This window comes from Rhamphochromis sp. 'chilingali', assembly GCF_963969265.1.
Source record: "Rhamphochromis sp. 'chilingali' genome assembly, chromosome: 18".
NCBI lineage: Eukaryota > Metazoa > Chordata > Actinopteri > Cichliformes > Cichlidae > Rhamphochromis > Rhamphochromis sp. 'chilingali'.
The window spans coordinates 26314448-26341898 of record NC_137945.1 but is presented as its reverse complement, the minus strand read 5'-3'; the positions used below and the strand labels follow the sequence as shown (position 1 = coordinate 26341898).

At 43.3% G+C, this 27451-nt stretch overlaps 2 protein-coding genes and 1 long non-coding RNA gene across 10 annotated transcripts; 1 reads left to right on the top strand and 2 right to left on the bottom strand.

Moving 5' to 3' along the window:
- Positions 1-3545: 3545 nt before the first annotated feature.
- LOC308386044 lies at positions 3546-4938 on the bottom strand. The gene is made up of 3 exons (XR_013969699.1): positions 4601-4938; positions 4379-4500; positions 3546-4285 (listed from the first exon to the last, which is right to left on the bottom strand). It is a non-coding gene; the product is annotated as an uncharacterized lncRNA (long non-coding RNA).
- A 78-nt stretch (positions 4939-5016) lies between these two features.
- On the bottom strand, positions 5017-20320 carry LOC308385994 (kinesin-like protein KIF1B). 3 transcript variants are annotated; one of them, XM_080865256.1, is made up of 5 exons: positions 20199-20320; positions 14764-14866; positions 14274-14438; positions 14000-14155; positions 11504-13726 (listed from the first exon to the last, which is right to left on the bottom strand). In XM_080865256.1, the coding sequence occupies exons 2-5, from the start codon at positions 14816-14818 to the stop codon at positions 13269-13271; spliced, it is 834 nt and encodes a 277-aa protein (XP_080721382.1). In that variant the 5' UTR covers positions 14819-14866; positions 20199-20320; the 3' UTR covers positions 11504-13268. The 3 variants fall into 3 exon arrangements, with proteins under 3 accessions (XP_080721383.1, XP_080721382.1, XP_080721381.1); XM_080865255.1 differs by lacking the exon at positions 20199-20320 and adding an exon at positions 15630-15688; XM_080865257.1 differs by lacking the exons at positions 11504-13726; positions 14000-14155; positions 14274-14438; positions 14764-14866; positions 20199-20320 and adding exons at positions 5017-5270; positions 5365-5426; positions 5527-5660; positions 5759-5941.
- Positions 20321-22153: 1833 nt separating this feature from the next.
- On the top strand, positions 22154-25696 carry LOC308386010 (TOG array regulator of axonemal microtubules protein 2-like). 6 transcript variants are annotated; one of them, XR_013969686.1, is made up of 6 exons: positions 22154-22413; positions 22637-22876; positions 23034-23379; positions 23479-23717; positions 23813-23968; positions 24066-25696. XR_013969686.1 is itself a non-coding variant. In XM_080865282.1 (6 exons), exons 4-6 carry the CDS (start codon positions 23557-23559, stop codon positions 24202-24204), a joined length of 456 nt encoding a protein of 151 aa, XP_080721408.1. In that variant the 5' UTR covers positions 22154-22413; positions 22637-22876; positions 23274-23379; positions 23479-23556; the 3' UTR covers positions 24205-25696. The 6 variants fall into 6 exon arrangements, 5 of the variants coding, with proteins under 5 accessions (XP_080721408.1, XP_080721411.1, XP_080721409.1 ...); XM_080865282.1 differs by having other exon boundaries at positions 23274-23379; XM_080865285.1 differs by having other exon boundaries at positions 22637-23379; positions 24066-24228; positions 24318-25696.
- The last annotated feature ends 1755 nt before the right edge of the window (positions 25697-27451 follow it).

Genomic DNA, 27451 nt, shown 5'->3' with positions numbered 1-27451 from the left:
ACGCAGGGCTGAAATCGTTCCCATCACAGGATCAGAGTGAATCTGAAGAGAGAGAAACATCCTCTGGTTTCAGAGTCCAACTTAAAACCCTGGAGATCAGGCTCCACAGAGCTCAGGTCGGCTCTCCTTAAGTTTAAGTTTAAGTTCAAATGAGGCTGTGAATCAAACTTCCTGTAGTTCCATTTTAATCTTTATAAATTGTTCTTCTGTTTGTGTTCAGTCGTTACCTTTTTTTTTTCAGTGGTTGGATTAAAAATCAGTTTTCTGTTGTTTAAGTTTTTATTGAATGTATTTTGTTAAATAAAGTTAAAATATTGTTAAATAAAGAATTGTTTGAACGACAAAGATTTTGAGCCATGATGTCATTTCCTGTATTTCAGAGTAAAGACTGAAGTAACAAATGGAAACATGTTTACAGTCATGGAATAAACACTGATGGGTCATCTGTAGGAAGTTCTATTGCTGACCTGACAGACTCGACCTTGTTTACAAAGAAAGAAAGGAACTGATGACATGTGTCAGCAGAGGCTTTCAGGGTTGTTTAGAGTAGAGCTGATAGTCTTAAAGAGAACATGGCGATTATGACAATTTAACACAATGATCTGAGAAAAATATCTGTTTCTCTCATTTTTACTGTATTCTGATCAAATTTCCAACATTCTTTTAACATTTCAAAAGAAACCTGCAAATTGTCTTTCTTCCACTTTCACACTTGGCCCTAAAAACACCAACATCCGTGCATCACCCTTGTGTCAGTCTAATGAACCTAACATGTGATTGATACATAACACACATTCACACTGGCTGCATATATCAGTCCGGGGGGGCAGAGCAGAACTCTGTATGAATCAGACGCGCTCACATATTCAGGCTTTCCAGAGGCGTTTACCATCAGAAGAAGCAGAACAATGAATCATCAGCACCCCGCAGAAGAACACAGCAAGCAACAACTCTAACAATAAAGACGTGCTGGAGCCAAAAGATGCAGATAGCGAGTTTTAAACGATAACGCACAGGATCAAAGGGGGGGAGGGTAAAAACCCACTGCCTCCTGAGATAAAGATCAGCAAGTCAAGCTGGCAGCAGACGACACAAAACGCTCTCTGGAGGAGGCGGCGACTGTGGAGCAGGCCGACGGAGAGGCGGATCGGCAGACAGGAAGCTCCCGGGGTCCCACAACAAGATGTTGCGCGTCAGACTGGAGCAGGATATCCCCATGTTGGTGACACTGCCCATCGAGGTACAGCCCAACTTGGCAAACCAACCCTTCCCTTTCTTGGACACCACACTGGCTGATCTGGGCATCCAAGACTGAGTCTCACTCTGTGTGGGGACGTTTTTTTGTTTTTGTTTGTTTTTTAAGAAGCAATCATGTGTATATATTCAGCTCAGAGCTGAAGGAGAGGGTGGTTTGGGTTGACAACAAGAAGACCCATCCTAGAGGTACGGCGGTGGGATCCAACTGCAGGGATGTGGTCAGATGGCAGTCTGTGGAAATCAGGTGACAGTGAGAGCAACTTGATTTTCCTATTTTGTCCTTCAGATACGAGTGAAAGCCCAGATGCCAGGAGACAAGCAGCTCCAGGAGGTCCTGTACAGCACCGAGGTCCACACTGACCGCTCCTTCTGCTGCACTGGAATGGATATCCTGCCCTGGAAACAGACGTGTGCAGGTCTAGAAGCAGTTTAAATCCCATACTTTTTTGATCTGTGAGGCTCTTAATGTCACGTCTGCAGCCATGAAAGTCAGCTCAGGGTTTCTTGATTCTGATTTTTCTTTGCTGTGTCACATTTAGCTCATATCTGCATTGCCATGCCCTGAAAACAAGCTGCCGAGCTTTAGTCAGGCTCAGGGACAACGGGAGATCTGAGGAGCAACACAATGAGAACAACTAAAACTGAACAAACTTAACATCTGATTACCTTTTTTATTTGTAAGAAAAAGTTTAACATGAACGCGCCAACTGTCCACAGCAAAGCTTATTATGACAAGACTGCTTTTATTCAGTGATGTCAAAGTGTCATCACTTCATACCTCTGAACTGACATTAGATGTATTGCATACCTTGTTAGAATTACACTGTTGAAGCATTTGTAAAAAGCTTCTGTCCTTGTTAATTTATGTTTTAGGATAAGTTTTTGGGCTGTGTAAGGTCACAGGTTGCATTTCTGAGCAGAGTAGTAAAGGTAAAGTAAGTGTTTTCAAAACTAGCCACTCAGCATGTGTACAAACAGTGAGAAATCTCTGAAGAAAACCGTTTGAAGGAGCAAGAGCACACGCTTTTCTCCACAGGTTAAAGCCCGCTGACTCCCAAAGAGCAATGGGAATGAAAAACTCTCCTTAGCAGATTAAATCCATTACTTCACACTCTTGAGAACAAAGCAAGAAGTGTGTCCAAACCGCGTAAAGAACAGCAGCAGCGATTTATAGTGAAGCAGGAAATCAAAATACAGAACACAGGATGGTGAACCCGAACTCCTAACATAAGAAAAAGTAAACACGGCATGCACGTTAACAAGGGTCTCTGCTGTGCAGGAAGTGAGGTCACAGCTGCTTGGACCTCAGCACTGTGGTTCTGGGCAAACTTTCTCATGAGTGCTACTGAAATGTTCTGGCTTTCTGTGGAGGAGAAACAAACTGAGAGTTAGAGGTCAACACTGGAGACAGATCACTACAAAAGAACCAAATACTGATGAGAGTGCTGTGCACGATGCTAAGAGACATTAGATATGAAGCTCTGAGTCATGAGGGTTCATTCAAAGGAATTTTAACATGCAATCTGATGAGTTATTCTGCATGTGGCCATAGAAATCTTCACCTTTATCAACATCCTTGTTGCCCACGACATGACTGGAAGCAGCAACTATGGGTTTCATTAAATTCACGACCTGAAAGAGATAAAAAAAAATAAAATAAAAACATTTAAGAAAAAAGTGTAATTAAAAATATTTTTAAAATTTAGGGACAAAATGCACAATGTGAAGTAGTTCAAGATTTACATCAGAGCATGTCAAAGTTTCTGCATGTGTTGGATTGTAAGAATAACTGATTTAACATTTAATAAAAGAAATGATTGGTTGGAAGTTTTTCCTTTCAAAGCATCTTTCTAAACATGTGAACAGCTGCTCTTTAATAATCAATATGAATCAAAGACTTCTGTCAACACAAAATAAATGTAAGGAAACACTTTCCTGTGCAACATCCAGTTTCTATAACTGACGACAAGCTTGGACCACAGTGATCTAAACTCATCCTCTACATTGGAAATGTAAACAAATGTAAATGTGGTTTTTACTGTACCAGAGCAGGGCTGTGTGTGTAGAGCACAGCCAGGCAGCTGAACACTGTATTGTTCTCTTTTTGGTCCTCTTCGAGCGGGAGACGAGCCACCAAAGCTGGCAACACCGGTCAGTGAACACATTCAGTTTTCAGGCCCCTCTTCTGTGGAACCAGCTTCCAGTTTGGATTCAGGAGACAAGATTTCAAGATTAGGCTTAAAACTTTCCTTTTTGCTAAAGCATATATTTAGGGCTGGACCAGGTGACCTTGAATCCTCCCTTAGTTATGCTGCAATAGACGTAGGCTGCCGGGGATTCCCATGATGCATTGAGTTTTTCCTTTCCAGTCTCCTTTCTCACTCAGTATGAGTTAATAGACCTCTCTGCATTGAATCATATCTGTTATTAACCTCTGTCTCTCTTCCACAGCAGGTCTTTTATCCTGTTTTCCTTCTCTCACCCCAACCGGTCGCAGCAGATGGCCCCGCCCCTCCCTGAGCCTGGTTCTGCTGGAGGTTTCTTCCTGTTAAAAGGGAGTTTTTCCTTCCCACTGTCGCCAAAGTGCTTGCTCATAGGGGGTCATATGATTGTTGGGTTTTTCTCTGTATCTATGAAGCGCCTTGAGGCGACTTTTGTTGTGATTTGGCGCTATATAAATAAAATTGAATTGAATTGAATTATCTGAGGAAGAAGCAGAGTTGGTTTGTTTCCAGCTGAAATCATCCAGGCTCAGGAATTTGAATCGATCCACATCATTTCTGCTTGAACTAGAGAACATGAGTGTCGACTTACATTTGGTCTGTGAGACACATGTCATAGTGACAGTATTTGGGTTAATATGGCATTACTCACCCTGGTCGCATTTCTTCAATATCAGGCACCAAGTTCAGGAACTCGTTCTTTTGCAGCCCGCGCAAGGTGGGAGGTCTCCAGAGTGGGAACCATCGGGAAGTTTTCACAGTCTGAGCAGGAGGGACTGGAGGCACGTGAGCTGTTCTCAGGGGTCCTTTAACACAAATCACACCAAGTTAGAATCAAATAGATAACCTGTCAATAACCGTTTGCAGATCGAGGTCAATGTTCCTAAAAATATGTTTACTTCTGGCCCATGGAGCCACAGCGCGAGTCCGAGAGAGAGGGGCAGGTAGAGGAAGGGGTGAGGGTAGCACTGCTGAAGCTCGTCACGGATGGATCACGTCCGATCGGTGAGATGAGAGAAAGCTGAAGTGAAACAACAGCAGGATGAGGTAGACGTCAATATAGGAACTCCCTGATGTGACACAGAAAGGCTATTTTTTTATTTCTTTGTATTATTTCTCACCTTGCAGTCACTGATGCTGTTCACCAGCTGCTTGTATTCAGTATTGAAGGTGTGTGTCAGAAGGCGCAGGCACTACAACACAACAGGAACAAGACCGATCAGCTCCGAGCAGAGAAGGAAGAAGGCAGCAACAAGAACGCCCACTAAGCCCACGTTTTTCTCACCTTGGTGGCCAGCTCCTTCTCACGCTTTCAAAGGTGGTGCTGGAGATCTGCGAGGAGACGGAGGTGGATGTGGACAGAGTGCCGGAGCTCACGCTGGGGGACAGAGACTCACTCAGGGACTTGGTGGTGGGAGCTGTTCCCACGGGAGCCGCCTCTCCCAGAAGGTGACGGGTCTTTTCCACTTGGACGAAAGATGGGGGCGAATGTGAGGTGGGGAGAAGAGGGGAGGTTAGTCATGTAAAGTCTGTACTCTAAGAAAAAACTTTTTAGAATAGCACTTTGGTCTTTGAGTTGAAAAGTCATTTTTCCCTCTACGATATTAAACAGATTTATTTCTTTATGAATCTTTTAAGGCCCCACCTCCTGCAGCTGCTCCATCTTCTCCAGCTCCCACTGGTGCTCTAGGATGAGGCTATCTCCTCTGGGCCTCCAGCCGGCCAGGTTCTCCTCTCCACGCACATAAGCCACTGATGTGTCCAGGACCTTCCTCCTCCTCCTCTGCATCCCTGCTCAGGACATGAGCCCTCATTAGGATGAAGCTCTCCACAGAATTATGATAAAACAGCTGCCGTTCTTTAAACATGTTTCATGGCCGCTCACCTGGGCTTCCAGTGTCAGACATCTTACACAAGCTCAGCTCGTAGATCCCAGTCACTCGGTTGCTATAATGAAGCAGAAGTTTTGAACAAGGAAACTTTGTAACAGGGCAGATATCTTTGATTGTGAAACAGAGATGGCCACAGTGCAGCAGCCCAGATTTACCAGTCAGGAGTTTTGGAGTATCCAGTCCCAAAGAGGTTCTTGAGAGAACGGGGTGGGGAAATCTTGGCGTCTCGGGAGTAAAAGACCGTGCAGATGTCTTTGGTGATAATGGCAGGCTGGATGCAATGGTCCAGCTGCAGAGAGGAGATAAAGGGTGTGTGTTAGACACGATGACATCAAGAGACTTAAAAACACGTACAAACAGGTACAACACGGCGGAGCAGCGGCTGACCTCCAGATACGCAGATAAGGTCATGTAGATCTTCTCTCCGTAGGGAGTGACGCGGTTGAGCAGGAGGGAACCTTTTAAGGGTGTTTTTATTTGTGCTCCCTGGCCTGGAAATAAACGGTTTCCGATCAGACCTGCTTCATCTTTGTGCCCTTGGTATCTGACTCGCTTGCTCCCCCATGCATTTTAAAAGAATCCTTCTCTTCAACATGAAGTTCTGGCTCAGCTTTAGTGTCTGCGTTACATGTACACAAAGACAGAAACATTCAATGATAAAAACACACAGTGGAATAAAATTGTAAGACGTCATCAGTTGATGCAGTTTAAGGACACTTGTTGTTCTGTGCAGTCTCACCTGGAGCTCACGCTTCTAGTTCATGCCATCATGACCAAAGATTCTTCAATTAATAGTTTAAAGATGTCCATGAATGCACTGCTAACTGCTCTTCACCCTGATAAAAATCAACATGCATTTAGAATAAGAAACACTTTTACAAAACCAAAAGCTTCACTGTACTTAGTGATTTATACGTCTACAAAACAGGTTCAGTTTGTAACTGAGAGAGCGGCTCAGTGGCGCTGAATTATATTTCCAATAGAAACACAATTTCATATGTTGTAGTAACAACACACTGCCACAAGATGTCAGCCTAGGCCTACTTTAACATGCTGTTCCAGTACAAAAGAAAAAGTGACAGAGCCTTGAAAGAGTGACAGAGACACTTTTTATGAACTCATCTGTAATGTGTCACCTTTTCTGTAGGATGAAGAAGTGCTTCCCTTCTTTTAAAGTAAATACAGGCTTACAAAGATCCTCTAAACATGTTTCTGAAATAATCCTAAACACAATCATTGAATCAAAAATGCAAGAAACTATTTATTTAATCACTCTTCTTAACTTAATTCCTTAACTTAGTAAAAAAATAAATAAAATAGACAAGAACTTTTCTTCTGTCTCACCTCTGTCAGTTTTCATGCTGTTGCAAGAACAGGTGGAGGTGCAGGTGGAACTTTGACTTCAGTGTGGTTTGTATGTGCAGGCAGGAGTGTGACATCTCAGGACAGCAGAGGGTTGTCGAGCACGGTGACTCCTGCTGCGACGCCCCCGTCTGACTGTCCTGAGCTCTTGGTCCTCAGCGTCTGCCCACACACTCATTCATCACCATGTCTTTACCCTGCCTGTAAGAAAACCAAGAAAAGGCTAACATTAGAAACAGCCACCAACCAATCCCTTTTACTCCACCACCCAAAAACCAGTGAGAAACACTAGCTAGTATTAACTTGGAATCAAAGTGCACTAATCCCCAGGCTCCCAGCATAACATACAGTCCAACACAAACTCCACAAACTGTCTTGCTTCAGCTGACTTTCCTTCACCTTCTCTCCAAACAATCTGTTGTGCTCTTTTCAGCACAAAGCCACACTCCTGCTCACTGATCCTCACCTCTTTTTAACCTAGTCTCAGCAACTTTGTCCCATAGCTTGCACATCCTTTCCACCTCCATCTTTCTTCCCAGCCAACTGATACATACCTTTTCTCCTTCCTTAAAAGCCAGCCTAAGAAATACGAGTTCATAAACGCCACAGAGAAATAAATCAGAGGAATAAAATGCAAATGATATTGCTTACACTGAACAGCAACACCCAGGTGAGGATTATCTAATGCCAAATTTTCCAAACAATGAACAAACCGTGCCCTTTTTCTCACCATGTCTAGAGTGTAGAGGTCAGCCAATGTCGCTCGGATCTGCTGCACAGCTTGAGGCTGGTCTGGGAAGAATCTGTCCAGGACTCCAGGTCTGGGGAGCACTTGCTGAACCTTCTTGGTACCAGCCAGGTGAGCGCTGATATCTGGACACAAAGCCATAGAAAAAAAAAAGAAAAAAAATGCATCTATTAATCACCTGGATCACCTGTTGAGAAAGAAAAAAGAAAACAAGCAGAAGAGAACAAGAGTAATAGAATAAACAACATCACAATGATATATGGGAATATGACAGTAAATACTAAATATTAAACATTATTGTGCAGCACATAAGATCAACAGAACACAGTGTGCTTTGAGGTAGGAGCCAAAAAGGGTGAAGTTTGTGTGTGTGAGCACCTGTGAGCATGGACGCGCTTGTTTTTTAAAAAGGTTCCTTCATGTAATGATCTGCTAGAGGGTGTGGGGGGGCCACAGCCCCGTCCTCCAGGGCATGAAGCAGGTATGGAGGAGATCAAAACTCCAGACATCCAGAGGCCCCCAGAACACAACAGACCAAGGAAGACCAACAGAGGGGCAGCCGCGCCACTGTCCCAGAAAGAGCTGAGGAGAGTCCCAGATGAGGGCTCACTCAGCAGCCGCGGAGCAGAAGCCAGGGAGAGTTGCAGTGACGCGCCCGTGAGCTCCGCCGGCAGCCAGCCGTGCCTGAGTGACCGAGCCCCAGGCCGAGAGGCCGGGGGCACCCCCACCTCCGAAGTGGCCCGAGCGAGCCCCAGGCTCCAGGCCCCGATAAGCGGCCGCCAAGGAGTGAACCGGTGTGTACCTGGACGCGCATCCCCGGACACAAAGAACCACCAATGCACCGATGTCTGAGGGAGTCCGCCACTGGCAGGGGAAGTGGTGGTAGGGGGAGATAGGCCTCCAAACCTTGGAGGGCCTGAGATGTCCCCAGAGAGGTGGTGTCTGATACCCAACCTGACATATAGACACAGACATACAGGCACACACAGACACAAACATCCATTCCCACCCTCATGCTCTCATATGTACTTACTCCACACTCAACCAACGTGGAGACAGACATAAAGAGACGCTGTACACACGATCACACTCCCCAAGCGTACTCTACAAACCGGGTCTAGGTACCCTTGCCCCTGGAAGGGGGAACTGCACCCAGACCCAGGTAGTGTTACCCTTTTCCCTGCGGTGGGGAGAGGCAGACCACCCCAACTCCGCAGCAGCAGGGAGGCCCCACACTCCAGACCGCAGTCGGACGGCCAACTCCTCCTCCTAGCCCCCCCGCTCCAGCAGGCCGCAGAGAATGGGGGTGAGAGAAGACTCCAAACCTCCCTCAACCCGCTCATTGTAGTGTTGATGCATGTGTGTTCTAAGGTGCATTTAAAACCCAGGAGGGCATGGAGCTACCTGCCAGAGAGCAGCAGGTAAGCGCATAGTCCCTCCTGATAGCCCTCAATGTCTACGTGTATTTAAAATTGAGAGGTGGGCAACGACACCAGGGGTGGGGTGTACATGTATCGTGTATCCATGTATCCATGTATTGTGCCCACCCCCAAGATCCTATATGTATGTGTAATGAGAGTGTGAGTAATGTGAATGTCTAAGTTGTGGGATAAAATTGAGGCAGAGGCAGCCAGAAGGGGACAGAGGGGGGGTAGCCTCCTCTGCACCCTGGTGACACCCCCATACTCCGCGCCCCGCCAGGGAAAGGGGGCCCAGGCCCATCCAGACCGGGGCCCAGTGCAGCAGCGCCTCCCGGCCCCACAGAGCCCGGGACAGTCCACCCAACCCCACCACAGAGAAAACTGCACCCACCCCACCATCCACTCATCTTCCAGACTAGATAAGACAATAGACGCCCAGGCTGAGATCTTCCTCCACCTCTCCTGTATCTCCCCCTCCTGCAGAGAGAGTTCCTGAAGAGCGGAAAGCTCCAGAGAGTTGCAGCATGGCCTGGAGGTGTCACTATCACAATCTGCGGGGAGTATGATCATTTGTTATGAAAAAAGAAGACCCAAATGCAGACTCACAGGCTGGCAAGGATAAACTAAAGGCAGCCTGTTTATTTTGGACGGAGAGAATGATATGAAATATCTGACAGGGAACTGAGAAACTCAGAAACCTATACTGGGGGATAACACTAGGAAACATGACCAGTGAAGCTGGGTGACGAAAGGAGAAGATTAAACAATAAACACACAGGACGGTCATTAGGGAAGAGGAGACGGCAGGGACAAATCAGGAGTAACGAGACAGTTACAGCAAAACTCAACATAACCAACAAAATAAAATAGGAAGCACGTGTTTTGATCGCTGGCTCCAGTCTGCATGCTGAAGCTTCCTTTGGTTACAAGATACAGAACCAACGTTAGTGTGAATGAGACTATGAGAATGTTATATAGCATTTGCTCCACTTTGAATTCAGTTTGAAGAAGTAAAGAGACAAACAAACTTAAAAGAGACCATAGGATTAAAAAAACACAGACACCGCAAAAGGACGAAACACGGGCAAGAAGCAAAGTAAACAGAAAAGGAAGCAAGGAAATAGAAAGATAAGATCCACATGAATAGAATAGACAAAATATGAGTGCTTCAAGCAAACTGTGCAGGAATAAAATATAAATAGCGAACAGCAGAAATAAATAACAAATGGGGGAAAATATGTAGGATGAACAGGAACAAAGACACTGGAGAACAAAGTGGTGAGGGTTACTCAGACCACCATTAACTGATTAAATACATGGGAACTGGCAAAGTGAGACGCGGTCACAGAGAGTGACAAGGTACAAGGCGCACAAAAAGAGGGACTGGCAAAATTAGACGTCTATCAGAAGTACAGAATACAGAGACAGACAGGCAGACAGTGAAACAAACATGGAGACAAAACCTGCTACACACAGAGACAACACTAACACGGCCTGAACATGAAAGGAAACAAATTTAGACCAGCAACTAAGAGGAAGCACTAATTTGGAAGGGAAATAATACCAGACATATGGTGCACTCTGAATATCACCAGTCTGTTGCAAAGCTAACAGAGAGACAGACAAGCATTCACACCTACAGCTAATTTAAAGATACCACTTCAGCGTCACAGCTGGGTCCTTCTCTGTGTTATAAACGACACAGAGAAGGCCCCAGCTGTGACGCCACAGTAGTTCATTTGTTGACTGATACATCGATGTAGTCTCTCAGGAACGAGGGCGAAATGCCAACGACCGCCTGTCTGTTTTCAGGGCTGTATTTGAAGCCATGCTCCAATCAGGCAAAGTTTTAAGTGTTGCACATTTCGATGGGTTTCTTTCAGCTGACATAGTTTCCATTTGGGTCATGTGGTGTTAGATACCCCAGCGTGTGGTCATAGGGTGAAGAGCCCGGACGATTAGTGGGATTTTAGGTGTGGTGTAAAAATGACGCTGCAACTTTAAAAACGTTGTTGCTTTAAGGATTAACGTACAACCATACTTGGGCTGAGTTTGACACTGGTTCTCTTCAGTAATTAAAATAGCTTTAACACATGATAAGATCAAATGTCAGCTACACTGTGACAGTCAAGGGGCCACACTCAGATATATTTATTCGCTTGTTCTCTTTGTGTGATAAGAGTTTCCATCTGAATTTAACCCCTGTGTGGGGCTGATCTTTCATTTCATTTTATTTCAAGCTCAGATTCTTTGCCTTTGGCACATTTTCTGTGACGAGACTTCAAACCATTCCCACCGTCCTTATTAATCAACATGGTGAAGTGATTCTTCGCAAGGTGATGGGATAGGAAGAGTTTCAGAAAATGAGGCCTTTTGTCTTTATTGGAGAGGTCAGTGCAGACAGGACGGATGGGGGGAAGGCGAGGGGGGAATGACACACAGGAAACGGTGTTGGTCAGACCCAAAGACAGGCGTGGGCAGTGAGGACTCTCACCTTCAGACTCACTGTCTAATCAGTCTGACAGTGAGTCTGAAGACAGAGCAACCCAACACACGTTACTATGTTCATCATCATCATCATTGTTTATTTATATAGCACTTTAAAAACACACAAGGCTGACCAAACTGCTGAACAATAGAAACATAATAGATACCATAAGAATAATAAATACGATACAATAATAAACATAGCGAAAAACAATAAAATACAAGTCAGTCAACCACTGAGTCAAAAGCCAGTGAATAAAAATGCTTTTTCAATCTGGATTTAAAAACCAGCACTGATGTCGATTGCCTAATGTGAAGAGGAAGATTATTCCAAAGCTTAGGAGCCACGATAGAGAACGCTCGGTCTCCTCTCAGTTTCAGCCGTGATTTGGGGACTGAGAGCAACAGCTGCTCAGCTGACCGGAGCGAACGAGTGGGGACATAGGGCTTCAGCAGGTGCCAGACCATTTAAAGATTTAAAAACCAATAAAAGAACTTGAAAATGAATCCTAAATTCAATTGGAAGCCAGTGCAGGGAGGCCAAGAGTGATGTTATCACTAAGCAGGACATTAAATCAAATTAATGAGACACCAAAACAAGAGCTGGAGCCCAAGACAGCCATGAAGTCACAGTGTACACAAATACACAAGAAACACAGAAACCAGCTGGGTGGATGTGGCTCGGGAACCTTCTGTTACCTTGAACGTCGGTGTTTTGAACGCTGGCTGCTCCAGTCTGCTTGTATTTGTCCAAGATTTCCCCTCATATCTTGGTTATGGTTATTTTTTCTTTTATTAAACTGATCACACTCCTGTTCATGAATAGAAAAAAACCCCATCAGTGTATTTTCACTTAAACAAGCAGCTGTTTTTTTTGCATTAAAGTTATATAAAAATGTAACAGTGCAAATTCCTCGCTGACAGTTTAACCAAAAGGCATTTCCAGTGGAAAGTAGCCGACATATCCTCAGCATAACCATGTATAATATCCACAAAACCTGAGAAGGTTGGAGAGAAGGTAGGCGAACTCTGCTGGGATCTGCGTTTAACAAAGTGTCTAAAGACGAAACAAAGAAATCTTTCTGTAAATGTTCAGATGCACAGACTGGACTGAAAAAGAGTGAAAAAGCAGCTAACGTCCAAAAATAAGAAAACTTTGAAAGAACTCCAAAAAAACCTGGAGAACTTTTGCTCAAAAAACAGTTTTGTTTTTTTTTTTTATTACAAGGCAATCTGACAAAATGTCATCAAATGAGACTCAAGACTTCTGCAGGTCTCTGCCATGACTCAATTTTTTTTTCTTAACGGCAGAAACAATTGTTCCTTTTTTACTTTGTTTCTATTTTCTCTTCTTGTTTTTATCTGTTGAACAACAAACAACATTCATGCTGATTCACATAATATCCTGTCTCTACTCTCTGGGATTTCCTCGTAGCTCTTTGATGCAAAGAACATCCATCAAACGCTCCAGCTTGTGCTCAACATCATCGTGAACGGTGATGGTACTCTGACGAGAAAATACTCAGTCGACCTTTTGGTTGATTTGTTAAAGAACCCCAAAATAGCTGATTACCTAACAAGGTATGCAGATAATTCACAGCTCTTTTCCTGAATAGCTGCTTTAAAACTCTGCTGAAAGCCTTTGTCCATTTCCAGGTATCCCCACTTCTCGGCATGTGTGTCTCAAGTGTTAGGACTGCTGCATTGGAAAGACCCAGACCCTGCAGCCAAGGTGAGAGACGACAAATATGATAACCCACACCAGCTGTGCTTAACTCTGTAAGTTCCCAGTATTCCCTGAAACCATCACGTGTGACACAGTTTACATCAGACGTGATGCAGCTGACCTCAACACTGACCTTCTTGTGGTAACAGAGACTTAAAAAAATAATAATAAAGCAACAAAGTGGGTCGCTCTTTGACAGTAAATTCCAGTGCGGTCCGCTCCAATCTCCTCAGGCTGACTCTCTTCTAGGCTCTCCTGACTGTTCCCTTTACATGTTGATGATGTGTCTTGTAAATCTGGATCCCTTTCCAGCAGGACGCTCCTCTTTTTCAGACAGTACCTCAGCTGCTCTCTCTCCTGACAGTCAGCTGTCCACCTCTGCATGGCCAGTCGAGCCAGCGCCGAAATTTGAGGCAGAGCTCGGAGCAGAGCGGGCAGCCAGGCTGAGCACGGAGCAGAGGTTGAAGGTCGCAAACTGACATCCACGTCTTCCAGAGAGCCCAGACCTCCTGCTGCAAACAGACTGCACCAACCGTTGTCTCCCACCAAGCTGTTGTAGGACAGATCCAGTGCACGGAGTGAGGAGAGACAGCCCCGTCTGCACACGGCAGCTGCACAGAGGAAGAGGACCCATTGATAACTGATCACTTTATGCCTGTTCACTTTACTGTTTTGTTCACAATGTTTCTGATGGAGACAAAAATAACACCGAATAGTTTCATTGTTTTGTTTTATACGACAGCTACAGATGCTGGCAGCATGAAATAAATGAAAGAAATATCAATTTCCTTCAGGCTTTACTTGTCTTAATATACATTTATGCAGCCTAATGATCCACTACAGACCAAAAAAGAAAAAGTATAATGTCATTGTGTGTTAGTTACCCAGATGTTGCATGTCATCAGTGGTGAGCTCGCAGCTGCAAAGACGGAGCTCGCTGACGACTGATGGCTGCAGAGCATCCAGCAGGAGCGCCAAGTGACCGCCAACCACTTTACACCAGGAAATATCCACCGTGCGCAGATAGGACACCGCCAGGGCTGATGCATAAACACAAAGTTTTCACCATTTCAGGCTAGAGGGTGGAAGAGGTATTCAGGGAGAATGACTTGAAGGAAAACTTCTATAAATAAACAAGTGTGTGTGTGTGTGTGTTACCCAGAGCAGTGAAGGACTCGTTGCTCATGTAGCAGCTGTTGAATGGCAGCCTCCTCATTTGTGTCGCAGGGAGGGCGGAGACCAGCAGGTGGACCACACCTCCCACTTCCTTATTGGATGACACATCAAGCTCGGTCAGTGCAGTGAGAGAGGGCAGCACCTGGACTGAAAAACAACGAGTCACATGACTGCTGCAGCGAGCATGCGATTAGTGTCCGGCGTGTGAGATTGGTAGCAACTGACTCAGAGCCTCTAGATCATCTCGCGTGAGGCAACACAGGTGGAGGTCGAGTCTCTCCAGGTGTGTGACGTGAGCCAGGTGAAAGGTGAGGCGGCTCAGTCCACCAGCTAGAAGCAGCTTTACAGTATATTAATTAGAACAATGCTGCTCTCTAATGTATCTTGGTAAAGTGCAGAAAAATCTAATGTTTTATATGATACAGTGTGATTTCAGTAACATATCATAATGGAGGCTTCAGCAAGTACTTACGAAGGAAATCTTTCCTCTGCTCTTCAGTTAGTTCATCAAATACCTCCCAAAACATCTGTATGGTGGGGTGGCGGTCATGATATCTCCAACCATAACTTGTGTTCTGAAAACAGTGAAAATGACTGTTATAATCATAGAGTTTGTAAGGTCAGGCATACACTATGTTGCCAAAAGTATTCCCTAACACATCCAAATCATTCAATTAATGTGTTCCAATCACTTCCATGGACACAGGTGTATTAAATCAAGCACCTAGGCATGCAGACTACTTCTACAAACATGTGTGAAAGGACGAGTCGCTCTCAGGAACTGAATGAATTCCAGCATGGTAATGTGATAGGATGCACCAGTGCAACAAGTCCAGTCATGAAATTTCCTCGCTATTAAATATTCCATAGTCAGCTGTTAGTGATATTATAACAAAGTGGAAGTAATTGGAAATGACAGCGAGTCAGCTGATGCTAAGGCTCATAGTGCACTTAAGTCACCAATATCTGCAGTCTGCTGTTGTTACAGATGTCCAAACTTCATTGGTTTCCATGGCTGAGCAGCTGCATCCCAGCCTTACACTGACAAACACAATGCAAAGCGTCAGATGGAGTGATTTAAGCATCTCAACACTGGACTCTAAAGCAGTGGAGATGTGTTTACTGGAGTGACGAATCACACTTCTCTGACTGGCAATCCGATGGATGTGTCAGGGTTTGGTGGTTGCCAGAAGTACTTGTCTGACTGCACTGTGCCAAGTGTAAAGTGTGGGCATGTGTGCACATGGCTGGGCACCAGTGCACAATACAAGGTCCATAAAGACATGGATGAGTGAGTTTGGTGTAGAAGAACTGGACTAGCCTGCACAGAGTCCTGACCTCAACCTGATAGAACATCTTTGGGATGAATTAGAGCAGCAACTGTGAGCCAGGCCTTCTCCTCCAACGTCAGTGTCTGACACCACAAATGCACCTCTGGAAGAATAGTCAAAAAATTCCCATAAACACACCTAAACCTTGTGGAAAGCTTTTCCAGAAGAGTGGAAGCAGTTATAGCTGCGAAGGGTGGGCTGACTATTATATTATACTATCATACAAAAGTCTGGATTAAGACTGAGATGTGACACAAGTTCATATTTGTGTTAAAGCAGCCGACTGAATGCTTTTGACAGTATGCAGTACACAGTTATTGTGCTACAGGACAGCTGTGAAACTACAGCCTGTGTCTGTTTGGCTGACTGTACCTGTTTGAACATTTCCCAGTCATGCACGTCCTGGCCGACCAGCACTCCCTGCAGCTCCTCTGGTCGAAACAGCCTCACCAAATCCTGCTCACACACCAGGAAGAAGCCTCGCTTGAACTCCTGGAACAGATTCTCCACTGATGTGTTGAAGGCATGATTCACATAGGCCTCCACAAACTCCTTCCTGTTTAGGAGGGAAAATGTTAAATTAGCAAACATTTCACAGAGACAAAGGTGCTGCAGATGAACCTCACAAACACTTCATGTTTTATATTTACCTCATATTAAGACCTACTAAGGACCTGATTGTTTTTAATTATGTCCTGATACATAAAACCTGAGAGCTCACATAACTGCATATGCTCAGAATAGACAGCACACATGGATACAAATTACTGCCTTGCAGCAGCAATCTTCAGACCATCACTATGAGCTCCATACAAGGTTACACTGTTCCTGTTATTAACAGCAGGGGGCACTATCAGCCACAGACTGGGAGCCAGATATGCTCTGCTGGTGCCTCATTGTTACAGAGGAAAGACTCTATAGTGAGAAACAGCTGAGGGGGAAACACTGATCTGGAAACGTCTGAGTGTTACAGAGGATATACATAGCACTGTGGTTCAGTGTCACACAATCACAAACAAATACAGCAAAGTACTAAAAAGGGTGTTGCCTCCAAAGATTGCTTTTACTGGTTTGGAGCTTAGGAGGCTTAATAACAACAGGCATGAATGAAGACAGATCAGAACAGCTGTTTGATCACAGCATCCAGTACCAACACAATCATCCACACTCAAGAGCCTGTTGGCTTCAGAGTCAGCAGCTGAATGTCTAAAATATCAAATGTCATTTTTGGTCCATCAGCTACAGCATGAACTGCTTAAAGTGAGAAGCAGCCTGAAGCCCGACAGATTCATCTTTCCAGACTGAAAATATCTCAGAGTGAACAGAGTGGTGCGTTTTCAGGGTGATCTCACAAAGTCAAATCCCTTTAATGATGTTCTGTCCTGTCTTCCTCTATCAAAAGCACACAAACACTATAAAACATTGTTTCGGTGCTTTGGGGTTTTGTTTTCTACACAGAGGTATAGCACGACTAGACCCTAAAGGCAGGCTGCTCACCTACAACCAGCTCACGAACATCTTTCCAATGGAGCTCGCTGCCTTTCTCGTGGATGAGGGTCACTGTGATCCTCCGCTGGATCCCCTGCAGCAAACATAACAGGAGCTCAGGATCACAGTGAGCACAGCTAGAGCAACATTACGCTTTAAAAGAAGATATTCAACTGTGTACAAAGGAAGCAGTTACCACTGTGTGAGTAATAAGGAAACAACATGTGCACCAATCCTGTACCTGGTGCAGCAGGTAGGTACCATGACAGGGCAGGCCTCCACTGTGATCCACGATGGCTGGGATGTACCTGTGCATGGAGGGAGGAGGTGACACAACATCCCAACTTATAATATTCTTCCTGGAGATCATTTTTATGGTTCCTTTAAAGCTTGTGCGTGAATATAACACTCCAGATGGATACTCACTCTCCAGTGGGCTCCAGCTCGCTGATCTCAAACCAGACCAGCAGGTCGTACTTGCTGACACACTGACCCAGGTTGGATTTGGTGATGGTGTTCAACTTGGAGGCTGCAACTGGCACACACACACACACACGCACACACACACACGCACACACACGCACACACACACACGCACACACACACACGCACGCACACACGCACGCACACACACACTCAACGTTAACAAGTGGGAATTTTTCTGGATTTAAGAGAAGGTGAATAAAAGTGAGCAGTATTTACTACATGCTTTGGGTGACTAAATGGAGGATGGATAGGTGACATGAAAACACTACTGACCCTTTATACTGAGCCAATAGCTCACACACTTCTATTAAATCTGTCTAAAGAGCCAGTAATCACAGAGGATAGATACTGGAAGAAAACTGAAATGTTAGGAGGAACTAAATCACACATTACAACACCAGTGGCAGCACCCTGCTGTCTCACACATCGGGATCACGGTCCTGTTGAAGCGGGATAATTGCTAAAGCTCACAGTTGCATTCCTCTATACTCAATATGATCGAAAAAACTATTTTAACAAACAATTAAAAAAGGAACAAGTAAAAGATCTACTATAGCCAAAAGAAGACCATTTACAGACTATAGCCCTGTGAACAAGTATTTGCCTCCTTTCTCATTTCCTATCTTATTCCATATTTGTCACACTTACACCTTTCACATCAATACATTTATAACATTAGACAACAATGTCTAATATTCAACGGCAGTTTTCAAGGGCAAAACGCTATCCAAACATACTTGGTCCTATATGAAAAAGTAATCACACAGAAAACCTGATACCTTGTGTGTCACCTCTGACACCAACAGCTGCAGCAAGCGTTTGGTGCTAGAGGTCACATTTGGACTCTGGACCTCTGTGGAGTGTGCACATGATCTCATTACTGTCTAAAAATCCAAGGAGTGCTGAATCATTGAAAAATACACAGTAACAGGTGTGTAGCATCGCTAACTAGGTAGCAACAAGCCTCTAATTGGATAATCCAAATTGTCACTAGGTGTGAATGTGCAAATGAATGTGAGTGCGAATGGTTGTCTGTCCCTATGTGTTAGCCCTGCGATAGACTGGCGACCTGTCCAGGGTGTACCCTGCCTCTTGCCCTATGACAGCTGGGATAGGCTCCAGTGACCCTGAAAAGGATAAGCGGAAGCGAATGGATGGATGGAATTTTTCTTCCTTTATGCTTACAGCCACGCTCTTGACACAATCAGGACAAAATGCCATGGCGACTGTCCCTTGGTGACCTTCTTGGTTACCTCATTGCAGATGTTTTTCTATATTGCATAACTACTTTGGAATGATGCATCAAAAATAAATAAATAAATGAATACATGCCAAAAAAAGAAACATTTGTTTTAATGTGGGGTTTGAAAAAGCCCACCTTTTGAATTATAAGCCGTGAAAAATGACAGACTTTTTCTCATTATTTGGTAAGGATTAAGACGCACAAAGAACCAGTAATTCTTGCCCTTCAGCAGTCACAGAGGTTTAAACCATGCTGGTGAAATTAGTGCCATTATCTGACAGGGAGAGGAGCTGCAATATTTTCTATATGGCTCCAAGAGTGATAAAATGCCTCACAGCGATGTTCATAAATGTCAGTCATGCCCTGGCAGAGAACTCCACTGCTGAATTAATATTATATGTCAAACAATGCTCCATCCAGTTTTATGGGTTGCATACACAGTCTGAGCCTCCAGTCACGCAAACCTGTCCTGGCTTGTAGAGTGAAGCCAGACTAGATGCTAATGGAGCTCTCTAATACTTGAATTTTAGTCAAGCTTGCAGCTTTCTTCACTATGTTGTATAATGCAATGAATAACATGAACATTTTTAGTAAGGTTTGTTTGCTTGTTAACATTTTTCCCTTTAATGTTTTCATTAATAAAATCCAACCTTGAAGCATAACAAACCAACCTTCTACTTTCTTAAGTTCAAGCAAGTCTACAGTTTAAATAAAGGTCTAAAGTCACAAATATTATTCTGACAATAGAAATCCTAGAATAGTGGTAACACTCTGAATACACATGCCAATATAAATTTATCTCGCTGTCATGTGTTATTTTGCCGGGTTGTTTCCTCCCGTTGCCATGTAAACACAAAATAGTGTATATATATGAATATTTTCAAAAAATGCTCTGTGAGTTCCACATCATAACAGTTATTTACTGAGCAGCTCAGTTAGAACTTGCCACTCACACACTGAGCAGCACTCACTAACTTTCTATTTCTAAACAATTTGTTCACTTTTTATCTCAGGCATGTCTGAAAAGACATCAAATAACTTTTTCCATCGCTTTAAAGATTTGATTCAGAGAAAGCGCACAGGTGGAGATGTAAGTAACTAAACATACTCATTCTTGACTTCTCTGCTGATCAAATGTAAATGTTTCTGAGAGATGTGTTATATTTTGCTGCTTTGCACAGTGTAATTTTTGTGTAAGTCACTGTAGACAGAGCAACTGTCAGCGCTTCACCACAGAGTCCAGGATCCTGGACTTTCACAAAGCTCAGAGCAGTAAGACAAATGTGTTCTTTCAACAGGCAGACACATTGCATATCGCACAGAGACCCAGAGATTATGCTGTGCATCTCCCACCTTTACCTGAGCAATGCGCAGGCTCTCCACAGAGAGTCCAGGGAAGCTGGAACTGTTTGGATGACCCCTTTTGGAATCAGGAGGACCCTGAAAGAAGTCTGAGTAGCCTCAGCTCTGCAGACACACACACACCAAGTGATCTGAGGGCCATTCCTTTCATTGTTAGTCCTGTTGAGATGACACCGCTCACTCCAGTTCCTCCACCTCCTCGAGCAGCTTGTCCATCGCAATTGCGGTTCAAAGGTGATGCTTTTCTTTAGTGGTTACACCTGCTGTTAATCAGTTAGTTTAGATTTTAAAATTTGACACTGTAGATTATCTATTTTAATGCTAAATTACACATTCTTGCTGTCCATTCATTTTATATGCTTTTTTGAAGAAAAAAAAATCAGGAAGAAAAATGTTTATTGTTGTTTTTGTAAGATGTCAATTTGTAGTTATTTAGTTATTTTTTGTCTAAACAGACACGAAGTTCATTCGTGGAATAAGAGTCTTGACAGCAAAAGACAAATTTGGGCCTATTTTGACTCCAAAACCTCCAACAGTTCCCATACCGCAAAAACGAGGACCTCGGCCTGGGACGCTGCTGCCCCGTGCAAAAGTCGTCCCTATAGACAGTAAGTGGTTTTCCTCAGTAACTGTAGAAGATGCTGAATAATCAAACTTTAAATTAAGAGATTTTTTAAAAAGATTTTAATGAACAATTAATCACTGCATCATGCTTCGAATTAGAAGAAATGACAGTTTCTTTTTACTAACCTCGTTGATTATCAGACAAGAAAGCAGACAGTCAGTGCAGTCAGAATAATCCAAGAGAGAGCAGGGTCAAACTCCCGCCTGTAGCTACACCTGTAGAGAGCCTGTCCCACAGCTTTAGTCTGCTGTCTTCATTAGAACTTTAAAATGAATACTAGATCTACTTCTACTGAATGGAGAAAAGGTTCCTGAGAAGAGATTTAATTTTCAGTATCTAAGAAATTTGAGGCGTTTCTGAAGGTACTGTACCATGTTAGAGCATCTTAACATAGAGTCCTTGAATACTAGGCAGTTGTAGAGGATGAGTTACTCTACTTTAAATGACTCCCACCCCTTATTGGAGGATTTCAGCTTCTTCCTGTGGGACAGAGGTTTGCAGACCCTAAATGCAGGCGAAGCTTGAAGAAACAGCTTTGTCCAAGCTGCTATTTTGTTGTCGTTGTAACAAATGACACATGTTTTTTTTCTATATTTTTTAAAAACTGTATTTATTTATTTACTGTACTTATTTCTCTATTTATGACAGTGCTTTTATCTCCTTTTTGCTGTTTTATATGAATTTATCAGTATAGTGTTGTCTAGTTTTAGAAGCTGTGATTAGGACGTCTATTTAAATTTGTTGATTAAAGATCATAATTAGAGATCATAACCTGCCTTTGATTTAGACATGTCTGATATTTTTGTAAACACAAAATAGTGTATATATATGAATATTTTCAAAAAATGCTCTGTGAGTTCCACATCATAACAGTTATTTACTGAGCAGCTCAGTTAGAACTTGCCACTCACACACTGAGCAGCACTCACTAACTTTCTATTTCTAAACAATTTGTTCACTTTTTATCTCAGGCATGTCTGAAAAGACATCAGATAACTTTTTCCATCGCTTTGAAGATTTGATTCAGAGAAAGCGCACAGGTGGAGATGTAAGTAACTAAACATACTCATTCTTGACTTCTCTGCTGATCAAATGTAAATGTTTCTGAGAGATGTGTTATATTTTGCTGCTTTGCACAGTGTAATTTTTGTGTAAGTCACTGTAGACAGAGCAACTGTCAGCGCTTCACCACAGAGTCCAGGATCCTGGACTTTCACAAAGCTCAGAGCAGTAAGACAAATGTGTTCTTTCAACAGGCAGACACATTGCATATCGCACAGAGACCCAGAGATTATGCTGTGCATCTCCCACCTTTACCTGAGCAATGCGCAGGCTCTCCACAGAGAGTCCAGAGAAGCTGGAACTGTTTGGATGACCCCTTTTGGAATCAGGAGGACCCTGAAAGAAGTCTGAGTAGCCTCAGCTCTGCAGACACACACACACCAAGTGATCTGAGGGCCATTCCTTTCATTGTTAGTCCTGTTGAGATGACACCGCTCACTCCAGTTCCTCCACCTCCTCGAGCAGCTTGTCCATCGCAATTGCCTGTTTTCTCTGCTAAACATTCAGGAGCAGGTCGGTTCAAAGGTGATGCTTTTCTTTAGTGGTTACACCTGCTGTTAATCAGTTAGTTTAGATTTTAAAATTTGACACTGTAGATTATCTATTTTAATGCTAAATTACACATTCTTGCTGTCCATTCATTTTATATGCTTTTTTGAAGAAAAAAAAAATCAGGAAGAAAAATGTTTATTGTTGTTTTTGTAAGATGTCAATTTGTAGTTATTTAGTTATTTTTTTGTCTAAACAGACACGAAGGTCATTCGTGGAATAAGAGTCTTGACAGCAAAAGACAAATTTGGGCCTATTTTGGAAAAACTGCAGCATTTCCAGGATGGGATTGTAACCTCACCTGGACACACAGTACCAACCAAAACATTTACTGCAGTAAAGCCTTTGACTCCAAAACCTCCAACAGTTCCCATACCGCAAAAACGAGGACCTCGGCCTGGGACGCTGCTGCGCCGTGCAAAAGTCGTCCCTATAGACGGTAAGTGGTTTTCCTCAGTAACTGTAGAAGATGCTGAATAATCAAACTTTAAATTAAGAGATTTTTTAAAAAGATTTTAATGAACAATTAATCACTGCATCATGCTTCGAATTAGAAGAAATGACAGTTTCTTTTTACTAACCTCGTTGATTATCAGACAAGAAAGCAGACAGTCAGTGCAGTCAGAATAATCCAAGAGAGAGCAGGGTCAAACTCCCGCCTGTAGCTACACCTGTAGAGAGCCTGTCCCACAGCTTTAGTCTGCTGTCTTCAGACGACTGGTAAGAAACGTAGTAAGGAGACATTAAATACTGCACAGAAACAGTGCTGCATAATGTGGCTGTGTTATTTGTGGTGTTCCTGAAGTCGTGTTCAATGTTGTGTTGTGTAAATACAGGATTAAGAAAAGACACGGCTTGCAAACTATTCAGTCTCTGGCAAAGCACCACTCGGACATCCTGAAGACTAAACTACATGAAGTGTGTCTGGTCCTCATTGAGGAGGTATTGCACACTTTATGTTTCTTATATGCGTTTCATGCAGCTAGTTTCCCTTCAAGTGCATACTACAGCCTCAACTGATGATTTTCACTCACATTTTAGGTGAAAAACCAACGCTCAGCAATAGCCTTTGAGGCCATACATGCCATCAATGAGCTCTACATTCAGCTCCAGAGAACAATGGACCCAGAAGTTGAAACAACAGGCCGAGCTCTATTGCTGAAGCTTGCAATGACCAACAACAACTTTCTACATCAGGAGGTCAATCTGGCGCTTGATGCCATGGTGGAAAATTGCAGCCATGGACGGATTCTGAGCGCTCTGTTTAACACAGGACTGACGTAAGAGGAGAGAAGAAGCTGTAGTGATTTTATTAGAAGACATGAAAGAGAGATCATGTTCACTGAGTTGTGTGTCTAATATTGTCCTTGCTCAGCCATCGCTGTGTTGCAGTGAGGAATAGCACGGCTCAACACCTGCACCAGCTGGCTGACAAACTTGGAGCAGCCGTCACCCTGAAAACAGGAACCTTCACTGAAAGATTTCTAATTGCTGCCTCTAGAATGGCAGGGGATGCTGCACCTGAAGCCAGGTGGGTACTTTTAAATGGGTTTGAAGTGCATTAATGTTTTATTTTCTGTGAGTTTACACAATTAATGAAAATTAATGACAACTGTAATCTTCCACAGGTACCATGGGCGAACAATCATTGAGAAACTGACCCTTCACAAGGACTTTATGAATTTGTGGGTGAAGATTGTCCCTGAAAAAGACAGGCGTCCTGTGGAGAAGAGCCTGAAAAAGACAGGCGTCCTGTGGAGCGCCTGAAATTCAAAAGACATCTGTCCAAAAGTAAGAAAACGTCACACTTCAAGACTGACTGATGGCTTGGACCACTGGAACTATCATCTTCATGTTTTTTCTCTTTCCTTTCTTTCCAGACTGCCGGGATTTCTTGGACGCGTGTTTAACCAAAGTCCCGGAGACGCGGCCGACGCTGGAGGAGCTACAGCATCACACTTGGCTGAGATAAGCCTATCACACACACACACAAACACACACAATTCAGACGTTATCATTTATGTGTGATGTATGAATTACCTTTCTTTTTTTCAGGAAATAATTTTTTTTAATTGGCCCACTTTAAATTTCAGTGTTTTGGAATTCCTGTAACCCCCCCCAGCCATCCCAGGAAAGGGGATCTCTCTTTGAATGGGCTTTCCCGAGGTTTCTTCCCGTCAGTCTGGCCCCCCCAGGGGAGTTTTTCCTCGTCTTCATAGAGAGCTTGGGCTGGCTCAGGAGCTCCATCAAAACTGTCTTTATTTAATTACTCTAATGTAATCATATACTTTAAAGTAATCAAATAAAAGACAGTAAAAATCTGAAGACTTGAAGTAAACTTCCATTAAAATAAAACTTGTTTAATTCATCTTTGCTGAGGATACTGTGTTATTACTATTTCAAGGATTATGTCAGAACACCGGATACTGGTACCCATCCCTACCCATCACTAGGGAACAGAACAAACCAGACATCAATTACAACAAAAATGACACTGACCCAGCCAGCATGACTCGTCTGCCTTAAGAAATGTTTAGCAATATTACAAATTGGGTGATATGCCTTAAAGTAGCTTCTCATGTGTTCAGCATTGACCTGTATGCATTTTCCCCTTCTCAACCTCATACCAGTGATACTGAGTGGGGTGAGGGAGGAGTAGCTGTCTCTCATTTTTATAGATCCCATACTGGCCCATCAGGCCATTGATGGCAGAACTAGCTTTTCTGTTCCACTACTGGCCATGACCATTGCCTTTGAACATTGACTTGGCGTGATTTTTTTCTTCCACATCCCAAATGGTCAGCACTCTGGGCGTGGCACACGAGTGGCTGATTTAAAATGAAGCAGGTCTCTCTCTGAGAGTCATTGTGAACATTCAGAATGCTAGATCACTTTCTACATGCTCATTTTATGAAGTATTTGAGAGATTCCTTATCTATACTCTGTTTAGGGATGGGTATCGTTTAGGTTTTATCCGATACCGGTACTTTTGAAACTGTGCGGGTGCTTAAATGGTGCTCTAACCGTTGCTTCCTTCTCTCACCCCAACCGGTCGCAGCAGATGGCCCCGCCCCTCCCTGAGCCTGGTTCTGCTGGAGGTTTCTTCCTGTTAAACAGGAGTTTTTCCTTCCCACTGTTGCCAAAGTGCTGCTCATAGGGGGTCATATGATTGTTGGGTTTTTCTCTGTATCTATGAAGCGCCTTGAGGCGACTTTTGTTGTGATTTGGTGCTATATAAATAAAATTGAATTGAATTGAATTGCTTAAAGAATGGAGAACACAAACTTTGTCCAAAAACCTCTTATGTTTTTATTTTTAGCAGTCTCTTTTTTCTGCAAAATGATAACCAAGTTAGCCTTTTCTTTTGATACAACATACCTACTTTGTTTGGAACCGGTGAATAATGGAAAACATGTTTAGCTGTTTGTTTTTTTTGTAAAAAGATAACGGTGTTAGCTTTTTCTGCAGCTACAGGGCATGTATGGTATCACTCTATCAAACAAGAAGACAGTCGCATGTAACTACGACGGTGTTTGCTAGTTCACCTTACATGCATTAATGTAATAACGTGGTTAGCCTACTCAACGTAAATTACACACGAACAACATTAAGCTCCTCACGCAGAGAAGAACGGTTGCTGCTGCATCATCATCCGTCTGCTACACTGGCAGGGCTAGGGGCCAGGACTCTCCTCTTCGGGTTTTTGGGGGATGTTGCTAACTCCAGGTCCAATAACAGGCAACCCACCCGCAGCAGATGTGCTCGGTGTGAAGTCTCGCAGCAAGCTATCAAATACTGCGCATTTCTCTGCTTTTAAAAAAACGCTATTGCGTTGCCAGGTGTTTCATTGGATTCGAGGTGTTACTTCCTTTGCACAGTATCACAGTATCACCTTAAAGCACTTGTTGCTGCTGAGTTTGCATATTTTGCTGTGAAGTACAGCCAGACTTTTGACCGCTTTGCCTTGGACATTTAATCTGTAGCTCTGCTCTCAAAGAACATACGTACCTGGACCCGCCTACTATCCTCGGAAACGTAAAATGATTGGCTAGAATCCAAAGTGTATGACATCTCAAGAAAAAAAAAAGCCACCCGTATCCGGTATACCCGCACCCAATGTTCCCTCTAATTTTTCATGTGTCTGAGCGAACACAGAAACTCCCTGAGCGATCCCTTGGACCACTGTGAGCAACAGCAGACGTGTGCACTGTGGTGACGCCAGCATTGAATCCATGCAAGTTACATGGTTTATTAAAATAATAAAATTACAGCATTTACATTTATGTTAGACTACTTTTAATTAACTATTTTAGCCCACTTACAATGAAAATTTAAAAAAACAAAACAAAAAAATCTTGTTCATGACCTGTGTAGCATGTTAACACTATTGGAAGTAAAAATAACTTGAACTCCAATTTTGAAAACACAAGTTTCTTTTGTTTTTTTTTCATAAAGCTCTGACTTGTATTATGAGTCTGTGGTCTGGGAGAGAGTCTGTAACTCTGTCTGCAAAATACAGTAAATAATGACCAATGTTGGGTAATTAATTATATAGTTACTTCTTCAAAAAAGTAACTGAGTTATGCAAACAACAAAGTTTTTTGCAGCTGTTTACCTAAAAATGCAGCCAAGGCGTTTTTTTAAATAAACATTTTAAATTATTTAGAGAACAATCATCAAATTGCATCAAATCTGATGCCACACAAATTATTTGTGCCACTCCAAAAATAATTTCTGTCAACTATGAGATGAAGGAGAACAACAGCCTGATACCTGCAGGCCTGACAGCAGCAGATGTGTCACTGCTGTAACACCTGTAACACTCAGCAGTCGCCTCATTGTTCTGACACACACTAAACGTCGCCACGCCGCTTTGCTCGCTAAAACACCGGTGTCGGCACATAAGGACGCTGTCAGAGCCTGTCAACGACATTGATTAGCTGCGTATATACGAATGTGAATCGCATTACTGGCTGGATCCCATACGGGAGCAGCCAGTCACTGACTAACACTG